The 24,739-nt window shown below is 39.8% G+C and overlaps 2 protein-coding genes across 2 annotated transcripts in view; one reads left to right on the plus strand and one right to left on the minus strand.

The window, feature by feature from the left end:
- The window catches only part of MCM8 (minichromosome maintenance 8 homologous recombination repair factor), a 51,095-nt gene extending 46,374 nt beyond the window's left edge, over positions 1-4,721 (minus strand). Inside the window, exons 1-3 of the mRNA XM_055432010.2 lie at positions 4,396-4,721; positions 1,667-1,813; positions 1,302-1,385 (exon numbers count right to left, since the gene is read on the minus strand). Of these exons, the coding sequence (XP_055287985.1) occupies positions 1,302-1,385; positions 1,667-1,811 (229 nt within the window). The 5' untranslated portion in view covers positions 1,812-1,813; positions 4,396-4,721. The remainder of the gene's footprint in view (positions 1-1,301; positions 1,386-1,666; positions 1,814-4,395) is intronic.
- A 121-nt stretch (positions 4,722-4,842) lies between these two features.
- Positions 4,843-16,452, plus strand: TRMT6 (tRNA methyltransferase 6 non-catalytic subunit). Its single transcript, XM_055432002.2, has 11 exons — positions 4,843-5,131; positions 7,815-7,942; positions 9,823-9,932; positions 10,484-10,575; positions 10,703-10,786; positions 11,052-11,176; positions 11,938-12,296; positions 12,679-12,764; positions 13,401-13,503; positions 13,591-13,677; positions 14,978-16,452. Exons 1-11 carry the CDS (start codon positions 5,004-5,006, stop codon positions 15,167-15,169), a joined length of 1,494 nt encoding a protein of 497 aa, XP_055287977.2. The 5' UTR covers positions 4,843-5,003; the 3' UTR covers positions 15,170-16,452.
- The last annotated feature ends 8,287 nt before the right edge of the window (positions 16,453-24,739 follow it).

Consider the following 24,739-nt stretch of genomic DNA (forward strand, 5'->3'; position numbering starts at 1 on the left):
ACAGACTGGAGTTTGAAAGTACAACTGGCCAAAGGCGCCTTGTTCTGAGCTAACTGCTAGGGAAATACTACAGGAATTGGTGGCTAATGCATCCTAAAGCAACACAAGACACATCAACTGTGAAACATTAACATTTCTCATATGACAGAAAAAAAGAACACATGACTCTTAATATGGAAAACATTTGTAAATCACTTTCTTCATTCACAAAATGAATACTGAGCATGTGGTATGAAGCAAGCAGTGCAGTCTAGTGGGAGATGTAACAAGCCCACAATACTATCAGACCATAGAAAAGACAATTCTCCAAATCCATACACACAGATATATGAAGTTAACTGATGTTGTGGATTTCAAAAAGGAGATTCCTTAACTATGTTTCTACACAAACTTTGTTGGTTGTTGTCTCTTGGTTCCAAGCCTATCCTTCTATTTTCTGCTCTGTGATTCTATTATCAAGATTTGCACAATACATTTCCCAGACTTCTGTAAAGTTCTGCCAATTAAAGGCAACTTTAGATACTGGCAGGTGGAAGGACAGGAAGAAAGGAATTTATTGTTTCCAATTCTTTTCAGTGTTTCTCCAGATGTAGAGGAAATGTACAGTTCTAGCCCCCAACTCCAAGCACCAACCATTCTCCTGCCAGAACTACCAGCAGCAACCAGCTTAATTCACCTCAGAGTCTGAGCACAGCTCTGAAAGGTATTTTGCCAAGTCACTTAAGTCGTATCCGATTCTGTGTGACCCCACAGATGGAAGCCCACCAGGCCCCCCCATCCCTGGGATTCTCCAGGCAAGAACACTGGAGTGGGTTGCCATTTCCTTCTCCAGGGAATCTTCCCCACCCAGGGATCAAACCCATGTCTCATACATCAGTAGGTGGATTCTTTACCGCTGAGCCAACCAGGAAGTCCAACCTCAGCACTATTTATCTTTTGTTCCCTCAGTCAAAAGGTTGGTTCCTGTCTTCCAGAGTTAATACTATCTAGGAGTTTACCTTAATGTTCCCTTTTTGTTCTTTTAATCCTCCGTCTGTATATCCAATTCCCTGTATTAAATCCTCTTTTTGAAATAACTAGTGTGGTTTGTTTTTCTGATACAAAAATGAAAAATAATGCTCCTGAAACATCATTTGTTTGGGTGAATCAAGATTAAAGAAGATGGAGAGATATGTATATATAAATACACACACACACACACATATATATATGTAAGCAGAATAAATTATAGTAATTTGAGATGTAGCATCTAAAGAAAGTTAAGAAAATAAGACATAGTACTTTAGCACTTTAAACTCTACCTTCAGAGAAATAAAGCTTCCAGCCTTTATATGGTATGAACTGATCCAATGTTGACTGTAGTAGCAAAGACTGTGGGGTTTGTTCTGAAAAAGCAAAAAAACCCACAAAAACAGAACACTGGGTTAATATAAACATTTTTTTCTAACTTGCTTCCCCTTTTAATGAGACACTGACATGTTATTAATAAATATCTGAATTACAGGTTTCAGTAATTTTGGATATTAACATCCAAATGTTACCTTCAAAGGTAACATCAAATAAAAGACAGACAAATTTGAGTTAAACTGCTTTGCACAACAGGCATGAACAGATTCCTTCATGGAAGAGAAAAAAAAAAAATTGAACTACTGTTGGCCTCTCCTACCAGGATGTTTTCCTGTGACTTTATTCAGGTCAGGTCTGTGCTCTCTTTCTCTCCATTTTCCTGCAAAGCCCCCACCACCTCTTCCGCTTCTCCAGCTTTGAAATCTTCCTTGTCCAAATCCTCTGCCTCTGTACTTTACATTCATGTCTTTTAAAAGATAGAGAATAGGAAAGTCCTCATCAAAACTGTAGGGGAAACTGTGCTCCTAAAAATGTATTAACACAGTAAATAAGCAAAAATTAATATATATTCTAGTTTGAGACCAGGAAACAGGCTTGCAATGTTGCACAGAATGGTACAAACTCCAAACACTCTGCAGTTACCCTTCTAATCCTCACCTCTTTTTAAGGTATACCACAGATGTTTAAACAAGTATACTGAATGCTTGTACCTTTTCTTAGTTTTATCCCATGATAAAACTAAGAAAAGGTACCATACTTGTTTTCAAGGAATTCCCACAATAGAAGTGAAAATAAGAGGTAATTAACTGTAAGATAACATTGTAGTGTTGTGAGACTTACTACAGGGCAGCACTGGCTGAACATTATCTTGACCTGTGACTTTAGGAATACATCATCATAGCTCTTTACAGTCAGTCCAGCAGTGTTCTATCCACTTTTATAAGAGACACAAGGATATTCTTTAATTAACTAAATTTTATTTTGGTCATTTGTTGTTGTTCAGCCACTCAGTTGTGTTCGACTCTTTGCGACCCCATGAAGCACACCAGGCTTCCCTGTCCTTCACCATCTCCTGGAGCTTGCTCAAATTCATGTTCATTGAGTTGGTGATGCCATCCAACCATCTCAATCTTTCCCAGCATCAGGTCTGTTTCAGTGATTCAGTTCTTCGCATCAGGTGGCCAAAGTATTAGAGCTTCAGCCTTAGCATCAGTCCTTCCAATGAATATTCAGGACTGATTTCCTTTAGGATTAACTGATTTGATCTCCCTGCTGTTCAAGGGACTCTCAAGAGTCTTCTCCATCACCACAGTTCAAAAGCATCAATTCTTTGACTGCTAAGCCTTCTTTACAGTCCAACTCTCACATCCATCCACTGGAAAAAAATCATAGCTTTGACTATAAGGACCTTTTTCAGCCAACTAATATCTCTGCTTTATGATATGCTGTCTAGGTTTGTCACAGCTTTGCCATGCCACAAATCAAAAACTACAATGACCTGTCACTTAACAAATGTCAGAACAGCTATTGTCAAAAATACAACAAATTTATGTTGAGAAGGATGTGGAGAAAAGAGAACCTTACTACACTGTTGGTAGGAACGTAAATTGCTGTAGCAACTATGGAAAACAGTGTGGAGCTTCCTCAAGAAATTAAAAATAGAACTACCATATGATTCAGCAATTCCACTCCAGAATACAGGAAGAAAACAAAAACACTAATTTAAAAAGGTATATACACCCCAACATTGACAGACACATTATTTCCAACAGCTAAGATATGGAAGCAACCTAAATTGAATGGATAAAGATGTGGTATGTACACACATACACACACACAATGAAACATTACTCAACTATGAAAAACAAACTCTGCCACGTGCAACAAAATAGATAGACCTGGACAGTCTTATGCTTAATGAAGTAAGTCAGAGACAGGTACTGTATATTTTCACTTATAAGTGGAATCTAAAAAATAAAACAAAGACTTCCCTGGTGATTCAGTGGTTAGGAATTTGCCTCCACATGCCTTTGGGGCAACTAAGCCCATGTGCCACAAATCACTGAGCTCCAGCCTGGCATATACTGAGGCACAAAAGCCCTAGAGCCTGTGTTTTGTAACAAGAGAAGCCACTTCACTGAGAAGCCAGGGCACCACAAGGAAGACCCAACAGAGCCATAAATAAAAAAAATTTTTTAATGTTTAAAAACTAGTAGAGAGGGGCGTGGGTGGAATCCGTAAAGGAGATTAAGAGGTACAAACTAGGTATAAAGTAAGTGAAAAAAATGCAATGCACACAACAGGGAATAGAGTCAATATTTCATAATAACTTTATGACTGGGATTTTCTTTTCTTTACGGTGTTTTTTTTTTTTTTGCTTTTTTTTTTGGCTGCACCGCATGCAGGATCTTAGTTTCCTGACCAAGGATGTAACCTGTGCCCCCGGCGGTGGAAGCACTTAGCTCAAGGTATTCCCTGAAGTATAACTTTAAGTGAAGTATAATCTATAAAAATTTAAACATTATATTGTACACGTGAATCTAACATAATATTATAAATCAACTACACTTCAATTATAAAAAGTTTCTATCCTAAGGATACAAATAAGAATTTATCATAACATAGACTGTAGGACAATAATTCATTCCAAGACAGCCTATCCGCATCTTTCTTTAAAGCGTTTAATTAATAAATAAGTTTAAAAGTTCATGATGTTAAGGAACTAACAGGTCTTTGATAATATATAGACCACGTCATACGTTAACAAACTGAAGACCTGAGGAAATAAGCGAACTGATTAAGATCAAAGTTGTCTGGTGACAGTACTGAGCTGAAACTTCGTCTCTGCCATTCTTAAGCTGAAGCGCTGCTTCCAAACGCTACCTGCCGCGTCTTTTACAAATGAGGTAATATGGTGAGAATAGTAAAACTTCCAACACAAATCCAAGAGGTAGGACTGGAGAATGAGTAAAAGCCACCGTTGGTGGAACTGCCATGCTTGGTTATATACGCCACTTCATTTACGTCTCCTCAAGACTAAGCTCTTACTTGCAAAAGACAGAGGTCCCAAAACACTCAGTTCACTGTTCGGCTGACTCTCCCTTCCTCTAAGGGGAAGGCAAAGCGGGGCGAGAGAAGACTCCGCGGTCCGAGCGCCTCAGGTGACTCTACCCAAGCCTCGCAGACTTTTCACCCTTAGCTCTCCTGACGTTCCGGCGCAGGACCGAGGCTTGTCTGTCGGAGCGGCTCGAGGACCTCAACCTCTCCACCTAGGCCGCATAGGTTAGCCGGAAAACGTGTGGAGCGGGTAGCCACAATACCGACGCAAACCAAACCCTATAGTTTCCCTAGTTCTTTTTTGGCGCTTCTGTGACGCAACTTCCACCCGAAGCCGCGCAGAAATGGGAGGGGCGGGATGAAGGACAGCCAATCAAGGAGATTAGCCAGACGGAAGCCGCGAGGCTCCCGGAAGCCCTCCCGAGGTTCTGACCGGAAAGCGGAAGCGGCAGGCAGCACGTGGGGGCGGTGCCGGTCCGAGTGCTTTGCGTCCCTTTAGGATTTTGGAGGTGAGCCTGCCGGCGGCAACGGCCTATCCGCCTGGGGCGGAGCGCGAGGAGCTGGAGGGACGCTGCGGAGCTTGAGACTCGCTGAGCATCATGGAGAGCTCTGAGGACCAACCAGGCCCCCAGCCACAGTATCCCGGGAATCACTGCATCCGCGACGGCGACTTCGTGGTGCTGAAACGGGAAGATGTGTTTAAAGCAGTCCAAGTCCAGCGGAGAAAGTAAGTCAGGTCTCTGGCCTTTGGAGTTCTCCGCCCCTACCTTCTAGACATACTCTCTCACCGGGGTCCCATTCTTGGTTCTCTGGATTCTCGATCTTCTCCCTCGTTATCTCCTCTCGGATCTTTCCACTGAGGACTTAGCCCCCAGGATCCCATCCTTGGCCCTCCTGTCTTCCAGCAGAGCCGTGACCTTATTCCTGGTCCTCTATCTTAAGTATCTTAATTTTTCCAGAGTCCCCATTCTTGTCCCTCGCTAGGGTGGCCCGCCCCTCTTCAGCAGGCCGCCCTCCCCCGACCCCCCACTTCCCACGTCCTGGGGTTCTTTCCTCAAGTGTTGGGTTCTTCTCTCTTGTCTTCTCACAGAACCCACCCTTCACCCTCTAATCTCATCCTTGCCTCCCAGAACCGCCTCATCACTATTCTGTGTTCTTGAAACCAATACCTTCCCCCCCTGCCAGAATTTCTGATTAGAAACGTGTGCTTGCTTCCAAGTACATAATTTTTATAAAGTGCCTATACTAGTTATGCTTTTAAGTTTAAGTATAGCAATACAGCAAAGTCCTTAGGTTATAAGTTCGATGAATGATTCTACAGTTACACAGCTGTATAATGACTGTACAGGTGAACCTTTGGTTTTTCTTTCTCGTATTGTTCTTTTAAGTTGCTTTATCACGAGATGTGGTTGTTTGAATGTGGGTCTTAAAAACATACTCTTTTAGACTAGGCTTTTCATTCCCAAGGAGACAGACAGCAACATTTTTATTTCTAAAAAGTATTCTTAAGACACATATTTTGAAACACTTTTTATCAGTTTTTTTGGCAGAAGCATAGTATTAGTTTCCATTTTATTTAGAAAATGATTCTGAGCTCAACTGCATACCAGGGCAGACTCTCCCTTCACTCTTTCCACAGGGCTGCATTTATCTGGTTGGACAGAAGCAATCCTGGCTCTGTGAGCAGACTCTGCACATGTCACTCTTGCCCATGTACTTCTGACTAGGTCCCGCTTTCCTGACAGCTACCTCCTGTCAGGCCGGTCAGTTTGAGTGATGTACCCTTCTTTGCATATCAGATCAGCTGCCAGAGGGTAAACCCAACCCAGCTCAGACCCAGTGTTTCACTAGCACTGGACTACTCAAAGGATGAGGCAGGGGATGGTACACAATCTAGTCTGAGCTGAGTTTCAGCTTCTCTGGGGGGATTCATGTCCACAAATATTTTGAGTGTCTATTATGTGTCAGTCACTGAGGACCCAGCAAAGAACACAAATTGGCTCTCTCTGAATACTTAGGATCTTGGAAAAATTCACTCAGATGATTCTAGTGAGGAGACTTAATGAAGATGTGACACATACAGAGTTATGAAAAGGTTTAGAGCACCAGTAGAGACTTGTGATGCATCTAGGGGTCTAGAATGATGGGAAGCCTTTGGCCAGGGTGATGTGGTGCCATCTGATTCTGTCATGGTCAGCCTCTCAGGGCACACAGAAAGAGAAGGTGTGGGATGGGGCACAAAAACTGGTCAGTATACATCTTTCAGAATTCAGAGTTCTGTTGGTGTGGGCCATGTCCTGAAGCTAAACAGACTTCCTGAGATCCATTTGTTCTTTGTTGGGTAGACTGTGTCGTGTAGTGGAAAGAACCAGGCTTTGTGTTCAGGCAGACTTGGATTTGAATCCCAGCTCCTACTATGTAAATGCATCTTGGGCAAGACACTTTTCATGAGCTTCAAGATTGCACATCTGGAAAGAGCTATGTCCAGGATGACTGAATTGAGAATTAAATCAAAAAGTGTGAACCATCTGGCACACACTACCTAACCTCTGGTCAACACTCAGCAGGTGTTATTTCTCTTCTTTTGAAAGGAAAGTTTTTTTGGTTTTTGTGGGATTTCCTTTTTAAATTGTTCTGTGCTTCAGCCATGTCTGACTCTTTGCAACCCTATGGACTGTAGCCTGCCAGGCTTCTCCAGGCAAGAATACTGGAGTAGGGTGCCATTTCCTTCTCCAGGGGATCTTCCCCACCTAGGGATCAAACTGATGTCTCTTAAGTCTCCTGCATTGGCAGGGTGGGTTTACCACTAGCACCACTTGGGAAGCAAACTCTGGGTAGTGGGAAAAGCTAAAATTGCCTGGGCCTCAGTAGAGCCTTGTCAGTCTTAGGCATCACTTACAAATGTGTAAATTGTCAGTAATGTTTACAAGCAAATGTCATTTGGTTTTACTGGATAATTTTCAAAGAAAATGGCCATTTAGGCCAGGGAATTTGTTAAATCTGTGTCATCTCAATGACTGTTCAGTTGTGAGGTTTTCTTGTGTTCAAGAGGTGTCACAGTATGTGTGTCAGTGGCAATCTGACAACACTTTATGCTGCTCAGGAAATCTGTAATCTGCAAATTTGGACATCCTGCCAGTGCGAATTGGAGCCAGACCAATGCCTCGGAAAAGTAATGTCTTCTGTCCCTGTTTCTCATTCCAAATTCTTTGTTTTTGTGCCTTGTTTGTTAATTTTATCTATCTGCCCATAGCCCAGTTCTCTTTTGTTCATTTGTCAGTTCATGGTCAGAGATAATGCTGCCAATTATCCTTTAGGGAGAGTGATTATGAAGTAAACTAGGTCAAATATATCTTTCCTAAATTGAGTGCAGATGAGATTCAGCTTATTGATTGCATTTTTCCCCCCAGGAAAGTAACTTTTGAAAAACAGTGGTTCTATCTGGATAACGTCATTGGCCATAGTTATGGAACCACATTTGAAGTGACCAATGGAGGAAGTCTTCAGCCTAAGAAGAAGAAGGAAGAGCCTACTTCAGGTGCATTATACTACTTAGGATGAATGAAATAGATGCTCTTGGGCTGTCCAGTCAGAAACCTGTCAGCCTGAATTAATTCTGAAATGCTCGCTGTTCCCAAAGGAATCTGAACTCACAATCTGAGAACTGTAGCTCAGTAGAATGAATTAGGGTCTGCGCTTGGCTTTGAGATAACCTGGGTTCTGACTCCAGCCCATCATTAACCAGCCCTCTGACCTTGGGCCAGATATTTAATCCCATGAATCCTTGCAACTTCAGTGTAAGAGCAGGTGTAGAGCCCTGTTGGTGTCTAGAAGTTATCAGCTTTTGAGGTAGTTAGCATATAGGGAAGAGGAGAAGATGTCAGGTTTTTAATTCAGCTGACTAAGTTTAAGTTCCAGCTTCATCACTTACCTTGTAACCTTGAGCTAGTTATTTGGTTTCTCTAAGTTTTATCTGTGAAATAGGTCCGTAGCACATGCTTAATGACCAAGCTATGGTGAATATTCAATCATATGACACATAGGAAGTTCTTAACAATGCCTTGCCTGTTAAAGTAATAGCCCCATGGATTTAGTATTATCATTAGTTAAAATTGAATGCTTAAATATTTATTAAAATAAGTATACTTAAAATATTTTATTAATAAAATTATTATTAAAATTAAATAATTAAAATACTATTGAAATTCGGGTTCAAACCACTTTATTAAATATTTGTTCAATATTACTTATAAATATTTGTATTTTTATTAAGCATCAAATACATTCCAAGCATGATTAAGCACTGCAGTTACAGCAGTTTGTTGATAGACCATCCCATAAAATTTATTTAGCAGTGGAAGTGTTAGTCACTCAGTTGTGCTGACTCTTTACAACCCTATGGACTGTGGAGTTCTCCAGGTAAGAATACTATAGTGGGTTGCCATTTCTTCCTCCAGAGGATCTTCCCAACCCAGGGATTGAACCTGGGTCTCCCACATTGAGGGCAGATTCCTTACTATCTGAGCCACCAGGGATGCCCACTTAGCAGTGGGAAATGCCAAAAATAATCAAGTAGACAAGCAAACAGCATAATTTCAGGTGGTGATGTGTACTACGCAGATGATGGAGCAGGGAGGTGTACTGAAGGCTGATTGAATGAGGTAAAACTTGGCTACGATGGTGAGCTCAGCCCTGAGTGATGTAAAGAGGATCCACCCACTTGGAAACGTTGCAAGAGCATTCCAGGTGGAGGGAGCAGCAAATGCCAAATTCCCGCATTGTGACCACACTGCTGTGTCTGCGGAACATGAGGAAGTGGAGTGGCTGAGTACAGGGCTTGAGAAATGAGACCTGAAAAGGTAGCTGGGTACCAAATCATGTATAACGTTGCAGGTTGCCTTTAAATTGTTACAGGAAGTCACTGTGTGGTTTTGTGCGTTGGAATAGATAAGCCAGTTTGCATTTTAAAAACAACTCTGCTGTCCAGGTGGATTGTTAGGGGGCAAGAGGGGAAGCAAGAATATGAGTGAGAGGCTTGGGCCAGTTGTGACAGGAAGGGATAGTGGATTGGGGTGGGTGCAGTGGAATTCCTTAGAAAAAACTCTGATGCTGAGAAAGATTGAAGGCAAAAGAAGAAGAGGGCAGCACAGGATGAGATGGTCAGATAAAATCACTGACTCAGGGGACATGAATTTGAGCAAACTCTGGGAGATAGTAGAGGACAGAGGAACTTGGTGGGTACAGACCATGGGGTCACAAAGAGTCTGACATGACTTAGCAACTGAACAACAACAAGAAGTAGAAGTGAAAGGCCAAATTTAAGTGTCTGATGGGCTGGATATAGATATAAACTTAGAAGAAGAAAGATTTTTAAATAATTTCAGATCATATATGTCATAGAGCAATTTTCTTCCTTAGAAACCAAAGAAGCGGGCACTGATAATCGAAATATAATTGATGATGGAAAATCTCAGAAACTTACTCAAGATGACATAAAAGCTTTGAAGGACAAAGGCATTAAAGGCGAGGTAAAATTCAAAGGATTTTTCTTTTTGTTTTCATTTGTTATTTAGGAAATTGCTTGCTTTTTAAAGCAGACTTTCCCTAAGGTAAGATGTAAAAATACAGTACATTTCTATTAAAATAGCTTGAAGTGTTTATGCAATTCAGCATATCAAAGATTTTGTTTCTTATAGGCAGGAATGTAAGTGAAGGACATTACTAATATTGTTAGCAAAAGGGAATTTGATAACTTATTGCATCTTAGAGCTTGACTTTGTTAATTTTCAGTAATGTTTTCAGCCAGTGTCTTCAGGACTGACAGAGTACTTTACCTCTTTTCTCCCTAAATTGTGTATGTCTGTTCTTTTACTTTGATTTAAATGGAATTATAAGGTATTAATATTTTAATACAAATTCTGGATAGAGTATAAAAATACTAAGTTCATCCATTTGGACTTCTGTGGAAAAGGGCCTGGAGAACCAGACTTTTGGATACATTCTGTGGTAAGAAACCTTTGAAGTTATCTGTGCTGTGAAAATAAAGTTTCAGGAAATCTGCTTGCTCCTTTTCTTATAGGAAATAGTTCAACAATTAATTGAAAATAGTACAACATTCCGAGACAAGACAGAATTTGCTCAAGATAAATATATAAAAAAGAAGAAAAAGAAGTAAGTAATTATGCTTTTAAAAGGATGGAAATACAAAATATTTTTATAGATTTATAAAATGTATCATTTAAATAAAATATTTTTAAACTAGCTTTTTAAAACTGATGTTCTGTTTTTCTTCCCCCAGATATGAAGCCATGATTACTGTTGTGAAGCCGTCCACCCGCATTCTTTCAGTTATGTATTATGCAAGAGAACCTGGAAAAATTAAGTACGCTTTGTTTCCTTTCAAAAGTATAATTGGGGGAAATATATCTTTAAGAAAGTCATGATTTTAAATAAAATGAAAGTCTTGCTCATCTGCATAAAGTATCCTCCTACTTCATAAATTGTAAGTCCTTTTTTACTGTTGCCTCCAAAGCAATCAATAATCTTATCAACATCATTTTTATGAAACAAACAAAACTTGAAAAATGATGGTTAAAATAGAAGACTTTGCTTAGCTAAAAATGAATACATTATTCTTTTTTTCTTAGCCACATGAGATATGATACACTCGCTCAGATGTTGACATTGGGAAATATCCGTGCTGGCAATAAAATGATTGTGATGGAGACGTGTGCAGGCTTAGTGCTGGGTGCAATGATGGAACGAATGGGAGGTAAGATTTAATGTTTTCATCAAAACCCTACCATGATTTGAGTAGAGGGGTCTAAAAAATTCAAACTCATGGTAAGTGAGGTTGAGTTACTGGAAGTTAATCAAATGACTTGGGTGTGCCTGCACAGCTCCAGTCTCTGGGAGCTTCCTCCACAGTCCACATCTGCCAGCCTGAGCTGTGTTGGCATCCCCAATGGCAGTGTCCTTTTCAGCTTCCATGTCAGTGGGGGTGGTTCTGAAGCCTATGACTGGCTAGGACTTCAGGACAGTGATTTCAGTAAACTCTTAGGTAGCTGGTGCTCATTTTATTGGCCTGAATTGAGGGGAGGGGATAGGGTGGGAAGAATACTAGCCACGTATTCTGTCCTAGAAGAAAACAACACAGCCTGATTTGCTTGCACTTTCTCTGACCTCGTTGAAGATAAGAATTTTTAACTGCCTGTTTAAAGATTGGCCCAGAGGGAAGCTGAGAGTCAGTCACCAATCATGTGACATACAAGTTTGTAGGCTCACAAGGTTTTACTGTAGTGTCATTCGGGGTACGCTTCTTTAAGACTTCCTGTGTACCTATTTGGAATTGTGTTACCTCCGTTGGGAAGATACATAGAGTCCAGATGGCCCTTCTTGAGGAGCTGCATCATCTTCAACCTCTGAACAGCGTAAAGCAGAGAAACTTTCAGTCTCCATAACATGGCATACCCTGAGGGTTGCATAGTCAAGTCGCCTCCATTGAGCAGATGTCTGTTTCTTTCATCCTTTCAGGTTTTGGCTCAATTATTCAGCTGTACCCTGGAGGTGGACCTGTTCGGGCAGCAACAGCATGTTTCGGTTTTCCAAAATCTTTCCTCAGTGGTCTTTATGAATTCCCCCTCAACAAAGTGGACAGTCTCTTAAATGGAACATTTTCTGCCGAGATGTTGTTTTCAGAGCCAAAAGACAGTGCTTCAGTTGAAAAAAGTAATGGCACACTGGAGGAAAAACAGACTTCTGAACAAGAGAATGAAGATAGCATAGCAGAGGCCCCAGAGAGCAATCACCCAGAAGAACAAGAAAGAATGGAAATTGTCTCTCAAGATCCAGACTATAAGGAGCCTAAAGAGAGTGGAAGTAAAAAGGATTATGTAAGAATGTTAAGCGTTCCCGCTACCCTCATAATGTCTTCCCCAAGGCTTCAGTTAACTTCATGTAAGCCTTGAGATTTGATTTGACTTTAAGAGCATCAGCTCCCAAGATAATAAATATCAAAACAGAGAAAGAGTGTGTGTGAGTGTATACATGTGTGATTTCATCTTTGGGATGGAACTTTAGGATACAGAAGCATTATATAGGTAGTTCCATGGTGGTTTTATAACAGCAGGTCTCTTATGTGTTTTCAGCTTCCCTATAAATGATCTCCCTCTGTTGCTTTAGTTCAAGTTGATAATTATTGTTAAAATGTTTGGATAGACAAGTATTTCCAAAAACCTGACTCAGTATGTTGGTTTCTTATTTTTCTTCTTGAAGATTCAGGAAAAGCAGAGGAGACAAGAAGAGCAGAAGAAAAGACATTTAGAGGCTGCTGCTCTACTGAGTGAAAGAAACGCAGATGGGTGTGTTGATGAAAGATCACAGGCGAGGTCTTGGTGTTCAAGAACTCTGCTTCAGGCAGATTAGCACTCTCTGCTTGTCTACTTTGGTTGTAGTGGGAACAAGAATGATGATTCTGTCTTGGGTTTGTAAAGAAAGGAGATTGCATCTGGCAGGGGTGGGAAATTGATTATGCTGATTTCATAGTTTTAAAAGAAATAGAAATTTCTCCAATGATAGCACATGATCAGATGGGGCTTTGTAGTCCCACTAGCTACAGGTGGGTGGGGCATTCCAGTTGATGTGATACTGGCTAAGGGCAAGGGCTAAGGAAAACCTGACGGGAGAGGTAGATCTGGGTATCTACAAAGCCAATATTACAATGTTGGATTTGTTTCCAGATTTTTTTTTTTTTAATCAAGAATGTCATTAAATTCCACTTCGAGTTGCCAAGCACCATGAGAGTTTATAATCCAGTTTGTGTTTCTTAGAAAGTAATAGTTCATGATTTTACCGTTTTTGGATCTCTAGAATTTTATATTTAAAACTCTTCCTTGTGTGAGTCATGCAAATAAATATCTGAATATTTTAGATGCATTTTAAAACCTGTGCTCCACCTTGGAACATAGAGAAATAATTTGTCTAACATTTTCTTGCAGTTTAATTGTAGCTAGTCGTTTCCATCCCACTCCACTGCTGCTGTCTTTACTGGACTTTGTGGCTCCTTCAAGGCCATTCGTGGTCTACTGTCAGTATAAAGAGGTAATACTGAAATGGAATGGACTGGAATTCTTACATCTAAACATTGCAGCCCTCAAAATATTAATAGAACTCTGTTTTTGCCTTTAGCCTCTGTTGGAGTGCTACACAAAACTTCGGGAAAGAGGAGGGGTCATCAACCTCAGGCTGTCTGAAACCTGGCTCAGAAATTACCAGGTACGTACATGTTCTTACAGCCAGTCCCTGGGAGCTACTCCCCTGGGTTGCCAGCTCTGCACAGTAGTGCCGAAAGCTGGGGATCTCCCTGTTTCTATCTACAGAGATGAAAGCCTCATGTCCGTAACTCAAAGTGCCCTGTCCTTTCCTGACCCTTTTTTCTTTTATCATGTCATGGTCAGTAATTCAAGTCCAGAGACACTTAAAATGCAGACAGCTGTGCTTATGTTTCCCCAAGGCTTTGAGAGCACTGTACAGTGACTAACTGATAATAGCAAAATTCCTCGGCTAACAAGAAGGTGACCCTTTGCTCTTTGCTGGGATGTCTTTGCAGCAAGTGTTCAGGATTTCCTGGTGGAGTCTGTAAGTTCAGGTTCTCTGAAAGGTAGAAGTGTAAGAGATTTATTGGAGAAACACCTTTGAAAGATAGAGAGGGAGCAGGATTAGGCAGGGAGCATTGCCAGACCATCATGCAGGTCTGATGCCTATGACAGAGTTGGAGGACGAAGGAGGAGGAAGGGTTTGTGTGCTGCTCCAAGAAAGTCTAAGGATGATGAGGAACCCCAGAGCAGAGATTGCCCACTAGAGGGGTGCAGTATTGGACAGTTGTGGTACCCGTGCTCAGCTATTAACTTGGAATAACCCATAGCCTCCATAGGTGTGACTCTCAAATGCACACATCTTAAAGGAGCAGCAGCTAGAGGCTTTCTGTTGCTTCACCTCACAGCCAGTTCCCTCTTAGAGATCTAGCGGGGGCACCTCCATGACTGTCACAGGCCCTGCTTTGCTTCCTGGACATCTTACTTAATCCAGGACACTATGCAGGCCTGGAAAACCCTGCACTTCATAGTAGTCATCTTATCTAGTTCTAGAAACAGGAGAAAAGAATTTTTGACAAGAGTTAACAGGGTGTTGGAGAAGGAAGGCTCTGGCTGTATGTCTATAGCTACTTCTCCATGGACCCAGCTCCTCTACTGACTATGAAGCTTTCTGGAGCCAAGAGGGAGAAAGCCAGGCCCAGAACACTACACCAACCAGTTGCCCTTTTACCTCCAGGAACTTGCTTCATGTTTAAGAGACATTATTTCACTTATATTTTTTAAAGAAAATCACTCAAACCAATTTCTCTACTTTTATCTGCACTATTATGTGAAAGAAGGACCTCCTTAGGAATTGGTCTAATTAAATTGTTCTCTCTTCCAGAGAATCTGTGTCATTTAAATTCTGATTTCTGGCATGTGTATTGTTAGCATGGCCTTATCTGCTTAGGGAAACATGAATGTCTTTCTGTCTTGATTAGGTTTTGCCAGATCGAAGTCATCCTAAACTACTGATGAGCGGAGGTGGGGGGTACCTTCTCTCAGGCTTCACTGTTGCCATGGACAACCTTAAAGCAGACCCCAGTCTCAAATCTAGCACCAGCACTTTAGAATCTCACAAGACTGAAGAGCCAGCAGCTAAAAAACGGAAATGCCCAGAATCTGACTCTTAACTTTTTAAAAATTGCTTTGATTTTTGTTCTCAGACATTATACAGTTAGTAAGTAAACCTTAAATGCCATTACTAATTGTGTTTTCATATCCTAAGAATAAGAACATGTTTTTACACCTGTTTCCAAGACGGACAAGTAAGCCTTTTGTCCACCTCTGACATAGCTAGGTTTGGACTGTCAAAACCTTGAGCCAAAATACCTAAACCTGGGGTAAGCAGTGGTCTGGTATATGGCCAATTCTGTTTATTTCACAAAAATCCTTTAAGTACTTTCAGTACTCTGTGCAAATTTCTTGAGAATTTAGAGATCAAAGAAATATATTTATACAAAATTTTGTTTGTATGTTAAGCTAAGTGGAATAAAACACCATCAGAAACTTGGGTACTATAAAGAAGGAATTTGTGGAAGAAATTTCCTCTCTTCATTATGTTCTCTTCAACCTAAGCAATATGAATGTGTGTGAGATTTACAGTACCAAAAATGTCCATCCTTTTCCTTTCAATGGAATAAACTTTTAAAAAATATTTTACTATTTTAATAGTTGATGACCTGGAAAAACTCTTGAGTATTTATTTTATTGCTGTTTTTGTCAATAGGTGTAGTAGGGTATTTTTTTGCATTAATTTGCCAAACCTCTCATTCTTTTGTTCAAAATAAAATGACTAGAATTTTTATGTACTATTAAAGGAAGCAAATGGTTTTTTCTCTCCCCAGAGACTTATGGAGATAGATAGATACATGTATGTGAATGTTGGTATATGCACATATATATATTTATGTACACACACATGCACATGGAGACAGAGAGAATGCACTGTCTGTATGAACTATAACAAAGTTTAGTGCAGGGCTTAGACCAGTCCTCATTGCATTAGTGTCACTCCTTGTCAAATGTATTTTAAAGTGCCTTTTTTGGTGATTATTAATGCTGGTTTGTTGAGCTCTGGCATGACTGGGGGTTAGCCTTTCTAAGCTCTGAAGAAGTGTAATCAAATTATTTTGGTCATCTGCTGCAGCCGAGAAAAAATGTTTAGAGGAAGTCAAGGCTCTTGTCCATTGAGAATCTGAGTCTTGCTCACTAAACATGTTCATCATGTATGTTGTTAATGTCATTATGGAATAGATGTGGATCATCCAGCAAGGAGCATCTCAAAAAAAAAAAAAAAGATTGCTCTTTCCTAATAGCATGTACTGTTCTAAAAATGGCCAGTTGTGATTACCAACAAGTACAGTTCTGATTCCTCTTTCTTAAAACAATTGCTTTTAAGGAATAAAAGCATTTCGTACTATGATCTGTCTGACTTATATTAATGATGCTGTTAGTGATGCCACCTTCATTTGCTTTCAGCTGATTGTGACACATGGTCTATGTAAGAAAACATGCCTGGATTGGCACCTCACAGAACATGTCCATGAAAACAGTTGTCACCCGCATGCATCCAGTCAAGTCTGGTCAAAAAGAACACAATATATGCACAGACAGATTCCGAAGTGGCTGGTCTCCACTGGTCACTGTTGTTAGAACCATATCCTACTTGAAACTCAACAGTTTTCAAGTCCCATCTCATTCAGTTCAGTCTAGGGGTCTGCGCTGACAAGGCCCTGTGTGCCCATATAGCTACCCTGGAGCTGACTTGTGAACTTAATGCACCAGGTTAAAAGTTAACTTTTACCTATTACTTTTTCTCATTTATATAATTTACTTAATCTTTGAGTACTGATGATTTAATTCAGTGGTTTGAAGATTTAGTGTGCACCAGAATCCCCTCGTGGGCTTATTAAAACACAGATTGCTGGGCTTTACTGAGTTTCTAAGTAAGTCTGGGATGGGGCAGAAAATTCACTTTTCTAAGTTTCCAGGTGACACTGGTGCTGCTGGATCATAACCAACTACTTGAGAAACATTTATGTATGGACACCCAAATCACATGTGTCTTGTTTGTAAAATGGACATCACCTTTGGAGCAGATAAGTGGGTAATTCTATGGCTACTGGACATCCAGTCACCAGGAGAGTTATGTGAAATAGCACTTTAATGAGTGGCCATCAAAAAGTAAAGACAATCATTAATAATGTCCATCATACTCTTCATTTGATTAGCGTGCTTGGAAATGTGTTTATTAGATTTTTTAGCTTAAAGGTATACTAAAATTGTATGAAGCAATTTTTTTCAGCTTTATTGAGTTATAACTGACATAATATTTTGTAAGCTTAAGGTGTTGGTGTGTTGATTTAGTACACATATATTGCAGAATTATTATCACCATAGCATTAATTAACACCTCCACCTGTAACATAATTACCATTTTGGTGGGGATGGGGGAAGAACATTAAAATTTTACTCTCTTAGAGCCTGTACAGGGCTGGCTAAAGCATGTCGGGAGTAGGCTCTGAGGCCGCTGGACCCCAGCTGCCACCTTGGACATCAGATTTTTAGAAGTTATCAAACTTTTCTGTGCAGTTCTACTAGAAATTCAGAAACCTGAAAGGAAAATCCAGTTTAGAGAGAAGGTTCGAAGGATTGCTACAACTCTCTTCATATTCTTAGTATGTTGTCAGATACCACTCTTTGGAATTATGTCATCAGATTATGTAGATCCTTTCTACTGTATGAGAGTTATTCTTGCATCCAAAGAGGAACTCTAATGGAATTGGGTATCTCCTCACTTGTTACACCTGTTTGATCATGCAGTTGTTCAGTTCAGTTCAGTCACTCAGTCGTGTCCGACTCGAAACTGCAATACTTTGCCACCTCATGCGACGAGTTGACTCACTGGAAAAGACTCTGATGCTGGGAAAGTCGTGCTGTGATGCAGTTGTTAGCTGGAGCCAAAATCATTGAAATTGGGAGTACACAAGACAGAGCCTTGTTCAGTGGAGCTCAGATCATTACCATTGGGCAAGCCATGGTTTTATGTATGTCATGATGGGCATGTATGGGGATCTGCTGAAACGGATGCTAGAATCTGTCTCCTTATCCTTCAGGATGTCGTCTCAGACTTGGTCTTTTACCTCTGCTGTCAGCCAGGCGGCTGTCACGATGGTAGTCACTGCCTGCATGTGTATGTCAGCTTGGTCACAGTTATTTATATTGTTCCTTATGTCACTGGGTTACGTACATTGTTGGCACAACATGCTGTTGAGTTTAATTGCTATTTAAAATGTCTCCCAACAGTCAGCTGTGATTTGTTTTTGAAATAAAGTTACTGTGTATAAACAGAGGCACAGAGCAAGCCAGATGATAAAGATCTATGTCTAAGTCTAAACTTTTTTTATAAGCAGACAGAAAAAATTATTTGTAATGGGTTAAAAAAGTTTACTCTCAACAACTTTTAGGTATATGATTAACTATAATCACCATTTTGTCGTTGTCGTCTCTAAGTCATGTCCAGCTTTTTTCAACCCCATGTACTGCAGCATGCCAGGCTTCCCTGTCCCCCACTATCTCCCAGAGTTTGCATCCACGTCTGTTGAGTCAGTGGGTGCTGTCTAACCGTCTCATCTTCTGCTGCCCTCTTTTCCTTTTGCCCTCGTTCTTTTCCAGCATCAGGGTCTTTTCTAGTGAGTCAGCTATTCACATCAGGTGGCCAAAGTATTGGAGCTTCAGCTTCAGCATCAGTCTTTTCAATGAATACTCAGGGTTGATTTCCTTTAGGATTGACTGGTTTGATCTTGCAGTCCAAGGGACTCTCAAGAATCTTCTCCAGCACCACAATTCTAAAGCATCAATTATTTAGTCTTCTTCATGGTACATGAAGTAGTCATCTGTACATGACTACTGGAAAAACCATAGCTTTGACTATACAGATCTTTGTCAGCAAAGTGATGTCTTTGCTTTCTAATATGCTGTCTAGATTTATCAAAGCTTTCCTTCCGAGGAGCAAATGTCTTAATTTTATGACTGCAGCCACTGTGTGAAGTGATTTTGGACCCCAGGAAAATAAAATCTGTCACTGCTTCCACTTTTTCTCCTATTTGCTATGAAGTGATGGGACCAGATGCCATGATTTTAGTTTTTTGAATCTTGAGTTTTAAGCCAGCTTTTTCACTCTATCCTTTCACCCTATCAAGAGACTGTTTAATTCCTCTTTACTTTCTGCCATTAGAGTGGTATCATCTGCATATCTGAGATTGTTGCTATTTCTCCCAGTGATCTTGACAGTCACCATGCTCTACATTAATTCCCCAGAATATATTCATTTTAGAACTAAAAGTTCATGCCTTCTGACCAGTATCTTCCCACCTCCTGTACCCGCCAGCTCCTGGCAACCACCTTTTTTTTAAGGGAAGTTTATTGAATTTGTTACATTATTGCTTCTGTTGTTTTTATGTTCTGGTTTTTGTTTTTTTTTGGTTCTTTATTTTGGCTACTAGGCATAGGATCTTAGCTCCTCCACCAGAGTTTGAACCCACACCCTCTGCATTGGAAGGTAAAGTCTTAACCACTGCACCACCAGGGTCCCCAGCAACTACCATTTTACTTTGTTCTATGAGTTTGATATTTTTAGATTCCATATAAAAGTGACAAAGTATCCGCCTTTTTAGCTTATTTCAGTTAGCATAATGCCCTCGAGATCTATCCATGTTGTCACAAATAGCAGGATTTCTCTCCTCATTGCTAATGATATGCCATTGTATATACATACCACATCTACCCATTCATCTGTTGGCAGACATTTAGGTTGTTTCTGTATCTTGTCTATTGCAAATAATGCTGCAGTGAACGTGGGAGTGCAGATACCTCTTCAAGATACTAATTTCATTTTCAGATACATATTCAAGTACAAAAAGTCTGTACATTTTTACACTCCCCCTACATTTTGTATTTTTGATATTTTGTCTTTTTCATGTGCCATTTCCAGTTTCACTTTCAAGTACTGAAGCATGTCCTAAAAATCTGATTACTAAGACTCACCTTGTTCTGCTGTTCCTGATTTTGGACTCTATAGGAGGGATCTGATTGCATCTGCTATTTTTTACTTGAAATAGAATGTTGCCTCTGGGCTAGTGATTGGGACATTTCATTTTCAAACTGCAGAAAGTTAACAAGGCACTAAAGAAACTTTGTTTCAAAATGTGGGTGGGCTCAATGTGTTTGTTTGGTCTGCTTTGTGTTACCATTCTAAAGCAGCACACTTGGAAAAGTAGAGAAATTAATCCAGAGGATGGAAGTGAGAGTGGAAAGTCTTTTGCCTTCTGGGAGTGCTTTCCCCAAACAAATAAGTGTAAGTAATGTTGGAGAAGACTCTTAAGAGTCCCTTATACTGCAAGGAGATCCAACCAGTCCATTCTAAAGGAGATCAATCCTGGATGTTCATTGGAGGGACTGATGCTAAAGCTGAAACTGCAATACTTTGGCCACCTCATGCGACGAGTTGACTCACTGGAAAAGACTCTGATGCTGGGAAAGGTTGGGGGCGGGAGGAGAAGGGGACGACGGAGAATGAGATGGCTGGATGGCATCACCGACTGTGGACATGAGTTTGTGTACTCCGGGAGTTGGTGATGGACAGGGAGGCCTGGCGTGCTGTGATTCATGGGGTTGCGGAGAGTCGGACACGACTGAGCGACTGAACTGAACTGAATGTGTCCTCTCAGTTCTTTTTCATCACCTATGAATGACAGAACAAGGCACAGAGAAGGCAAAAATAAGAAAGTATATGATTGCTTTAAACTAACATCGCACCCAGTCGTGCTTGCCAATTTTTTTTTTTTTTTTGCTAAAAAGGTTTTTTAAAGTTGGGGGGAGCAAAAAAATAATAATTTTGTGATATGTGAAAATTACATGAAATTCAAATTGTGGCACCCATAAATGAAGTTTTATTAGAACACAACTAGGCTAATTTGCTGAAGTATTATCTGTCCATCGCTGCTTCCACGCTATGGCCAAGTTGAATAGTTGTGACAGAGACCATATGGCCCTTGAAGCCTAAAATATGTGCCATCTGGCCCTTTTAGGAAGAGTGTGCTGACCACAGATTTAAGTGAAATGATGACTACAATAGGAGCACAGCATTTCGGAGTGTGGTGGGAACTGATTTGGAGCAAGGAAAGCAGTGGTACTAGGGCCCCAGACACGGTCTGAGGGGGCAGTCCAGAGGGGATAGCTTTGCCCCAACAACTGGGGGATTGCAAACATTCCAAGAATATGAAGATACAGGATTAATCTGGTTTGGAAATGAGGGTATGACTCAACTAATGTAGATGCAAAAATAAGATTCCATTGGATGCTTCAATGCTTTTTAAAATTAATTAGAGGCTAATTACTTTACAATATTGTGGTTTTTTCCATGCATCGATATGAATCAGTCACAGGTGTACTTATGTCCTCCATCCTGAACCCCTCTTCCACATCCCTCCCCACCCCATCCCTCTGAGTTGTCCCAGACCACCACAGCTTTGAGTGCCCTGCTTCATGCATCATTGCACTTTTACATATGGTAATATACATGTTTCAATGCTATTCTCTCATATTGTCCCACCCTTACCTTCTCCCACATAGTCCAAAAGTCTGTTATTTACATCTGTGTCTCTTTTGCTGTCTTGCATATAGGGTCGTTGATACTGTCTTTCTAAATTCCATATATATGTGTTAATATACTGTATTGGTGTTTCTCTTTCTGACTTCCTTCATTCTGTATAATAGGCTCCAGTTTCACCCACCTCATTAGAACTGACATGACTGATTCATGTCAATATATGGCAAAAACCACCAAAATATTGTAAAGTAATTAGGCTCCAATTAAAATAATTTTAATAAATAAAAGAACTGACTCAAATGCATTCTTTTTTATAGCTGAGTAATATTCCATTGTGTATATGTACCACCATTTCCTTATCCATTCGTCTGCCAGTGAACATCTAGGTTGCTTCCATGTCCTGGCTATTGTAAACAGTGCTGCAGTGAACATTGGGGTACATGTGTCTCTTTCAGTTCTGGTTTCCTTAGTGTGTGTGCCCAGCAGTGGGATTGCTGGGTTGTATGGCAGTTCTATTTCCAGTTTTCTAAGGAATCTCCACACTGTTATCCATAGTGGCTGTACTAGTTTGCATTCACACCAACAGTATAAGAGGGTTCTTTTTACTCCACACTCTCTCCAGAATTTATTGTTTGCAGACTTGTTGATGGCAGCCATTGTGACCAGCTTGAGATGGTACATTTTGGTTTTGATTTGCATTTCTCTGATAATGAGTGGTATTCAGCATCTTTTCATGTGTTTGTTAGCCATCTGCATGTCTTCTTTGGAGAAACATCTTGTTTAGTTCTTTGGCCCATTTTTTGATTGGGTCATTTATTTTTCTGGTATTGAACTGCGTGAGCTGCTTGTATATTTTGGAGATTGTCAGTTGCTTCATTTGCTATTATTTTCTCCCATTCTGAAGGCTGCATTTTCACCTTGCTTATAGTTTCCTTCATTGTGCAAAAGCTTTGAAGTTTAATTAGGCATCATTTGGATTTTTCTGTTTTTATTTCCATTACTCTGGGAGGTGGGTCATAGAGGATCTTGCTGTGATTTATGTCAGAGAGTGTTCTGCCTATGTTTTCCTCTAAAGAGTTTTATAGTTTTTGATCTTACATTTAGATCTTTAATCCATTTTTAGTTTATTTTTGTGTATGGTGTTAGAAAGTGTTCTAGTTTCATTCTTTTACAAGTAGTTGACCAGTTTTCCCAGCACCAGTTGTTAAAGAGATTATCTTTCCTTCATTGTGTATTTTTGCCTCCTTTGTCAAAGATAAGGTGCCCATAGGTACCTGATTTATCTCTGGGCGTTCTATTTTGTTCCATTGATCTGTATTTCTGTCTTTGTGCCAGAACCATATTGTCTTGATGACTGCAGCTTTGTAGTATAGTCTGAAGTCAGGAAGGTTGATTCCTCCAGTTCCATTCTTCTTTCTCAAGATAGCTTTGTCTGTTTGAGATTTTTTGTATTTCCATACAAATTGTGAAATTATTTGTTCCAGTTCTGTGAAAAATACCATTGGTAGCTTGATAGGAATTGCATTGAATCTATAGAGTACTTTGGGTAGTACTCATTTTCACTATATTGATTTTTCCAACGCATGAACATGGTATATTTCTCCATCTATTTGTGTTCTCTTTGATTTCTTTCATCAGTGTTTTATAATTTTCTATATATAGGTCTTTTGTTTCTTTAGGTAAATTTATTCCTAAGTATTCTTTTCATTGTAATGGTGAATGGAATTAATTCCTTAATTTCTCTTTTCTCATTGTTTGTGTATAGGAATGAAAGGGATTTCTGTGTATTAATTTTATATCCTGAAACTTTACTATATTCATTGATTAGCTCTAGTAATTTTCTGGAGGTGTCTGTAAGGTTTTCTATGTTGAGGACCATGTCATCTGCAAACAGTGAGAGTTTTACTTCTTTTCCTATCTGGATTCCTTTTATTTCTTTTTCTTCTCTGATTACTGTGCTTAGGACTTCCAGAAATATGTTGAATAGTAGTGGTGAGAGTGGGCACCCTCCTATTGTTCCTGATTTTAGAGGAAATACTTTCAATTTTTTGCCATTGAGGATAATGTTTGATTATCTTTTCTTCTTTTCTTTTTCTAGTTGCTTTAGGTGTAAAGTTAGGTTGTTTATTTCATGTTTCTCTTGATTCTTGAGGTCAGCTTGTATTGCTATGAATCTCCCTCTTAGCACTGCTTTTACTGAATCCCATAGGTTTAGGGTTGTCATATTTTCATTTTCATTTGTTTCTATGCATGTTTTGATTTCCTTTTTGATTTCTTCCATGATCTGTTGGTTGTTCAGAAGTGTGTTATTTAGCCTCCATATGTTTGTATTTTTAGTAGTTTTTTTTCCTGTAGTTGACATCTAATCTTACCTCATTGTAATCAGAAAAGATGCTTAAAATAATTTCAATTTTTAAAAATTTACCAAGGCTAGATTTATGGCCCAGAATGTGATCTGTCCTGAAGAATGTACCATGTGCACTTGAGATAAAGGTGAATTCCATTGTTTTGGGGTGAAATGCCCTGTAGATATCAATTAGGTCTAATTGGTCCATTGTATCATTTAGAGTTTGTATTTCCTTGCTAATTTTCTGTTTGGTTGATCTGTCCATAGGTGTGAGTGGGGTATTAAAGTCCCCCACTATTATTGTGTTACTGTTAATTTCCCATTTCATACTTGTTAGCATTTGCCTTATGTATTGAGGTGCTCCTATGTTGGGTGCATATATATTTATAATTGTTAAATCTTCTTCTTGGATTGATCCTTTGATCATTATATAGTGTCCTTTGTCTCTTATCATGATCTTTATTTCAAAATCTATTTTATTTGATAGGGGTAATGCTACTACTGCTTCCTTTTGGTCCCCATTTGCATGAAATATCTTTTTCAAGCCCTTCACTTTCAGTCCGTATGTGTCCCTCAGTTTGAAGTGGGTCTCTTGTAGACAGCATATATAAGGGTCTTGCTTTTATATGCATTCAGCCAGTCCTTGTCTTTTGGTTGGAGCATTTAACCCATTTACATTTAAGGTAATTATTGATAAGTATGATCCTGTTACCATTTACTTTGATGCTTTGGATTCATTTTTAT

Source organism: Moschus berezovskii, chromosome 15 (genome assembly GCF_049115385.1).
Source record: "Moschus berezovskii isolate FMDL1 chromosome 15, NW_MosBer_1.0, whole genome shotgun sequence".
Taxonomy (NCBI): Eukaryota; Metazoa; Chordata; class Mammalia; order Artiodactyla; family Moschidae; genus Moschus; species Moschus berezovskii.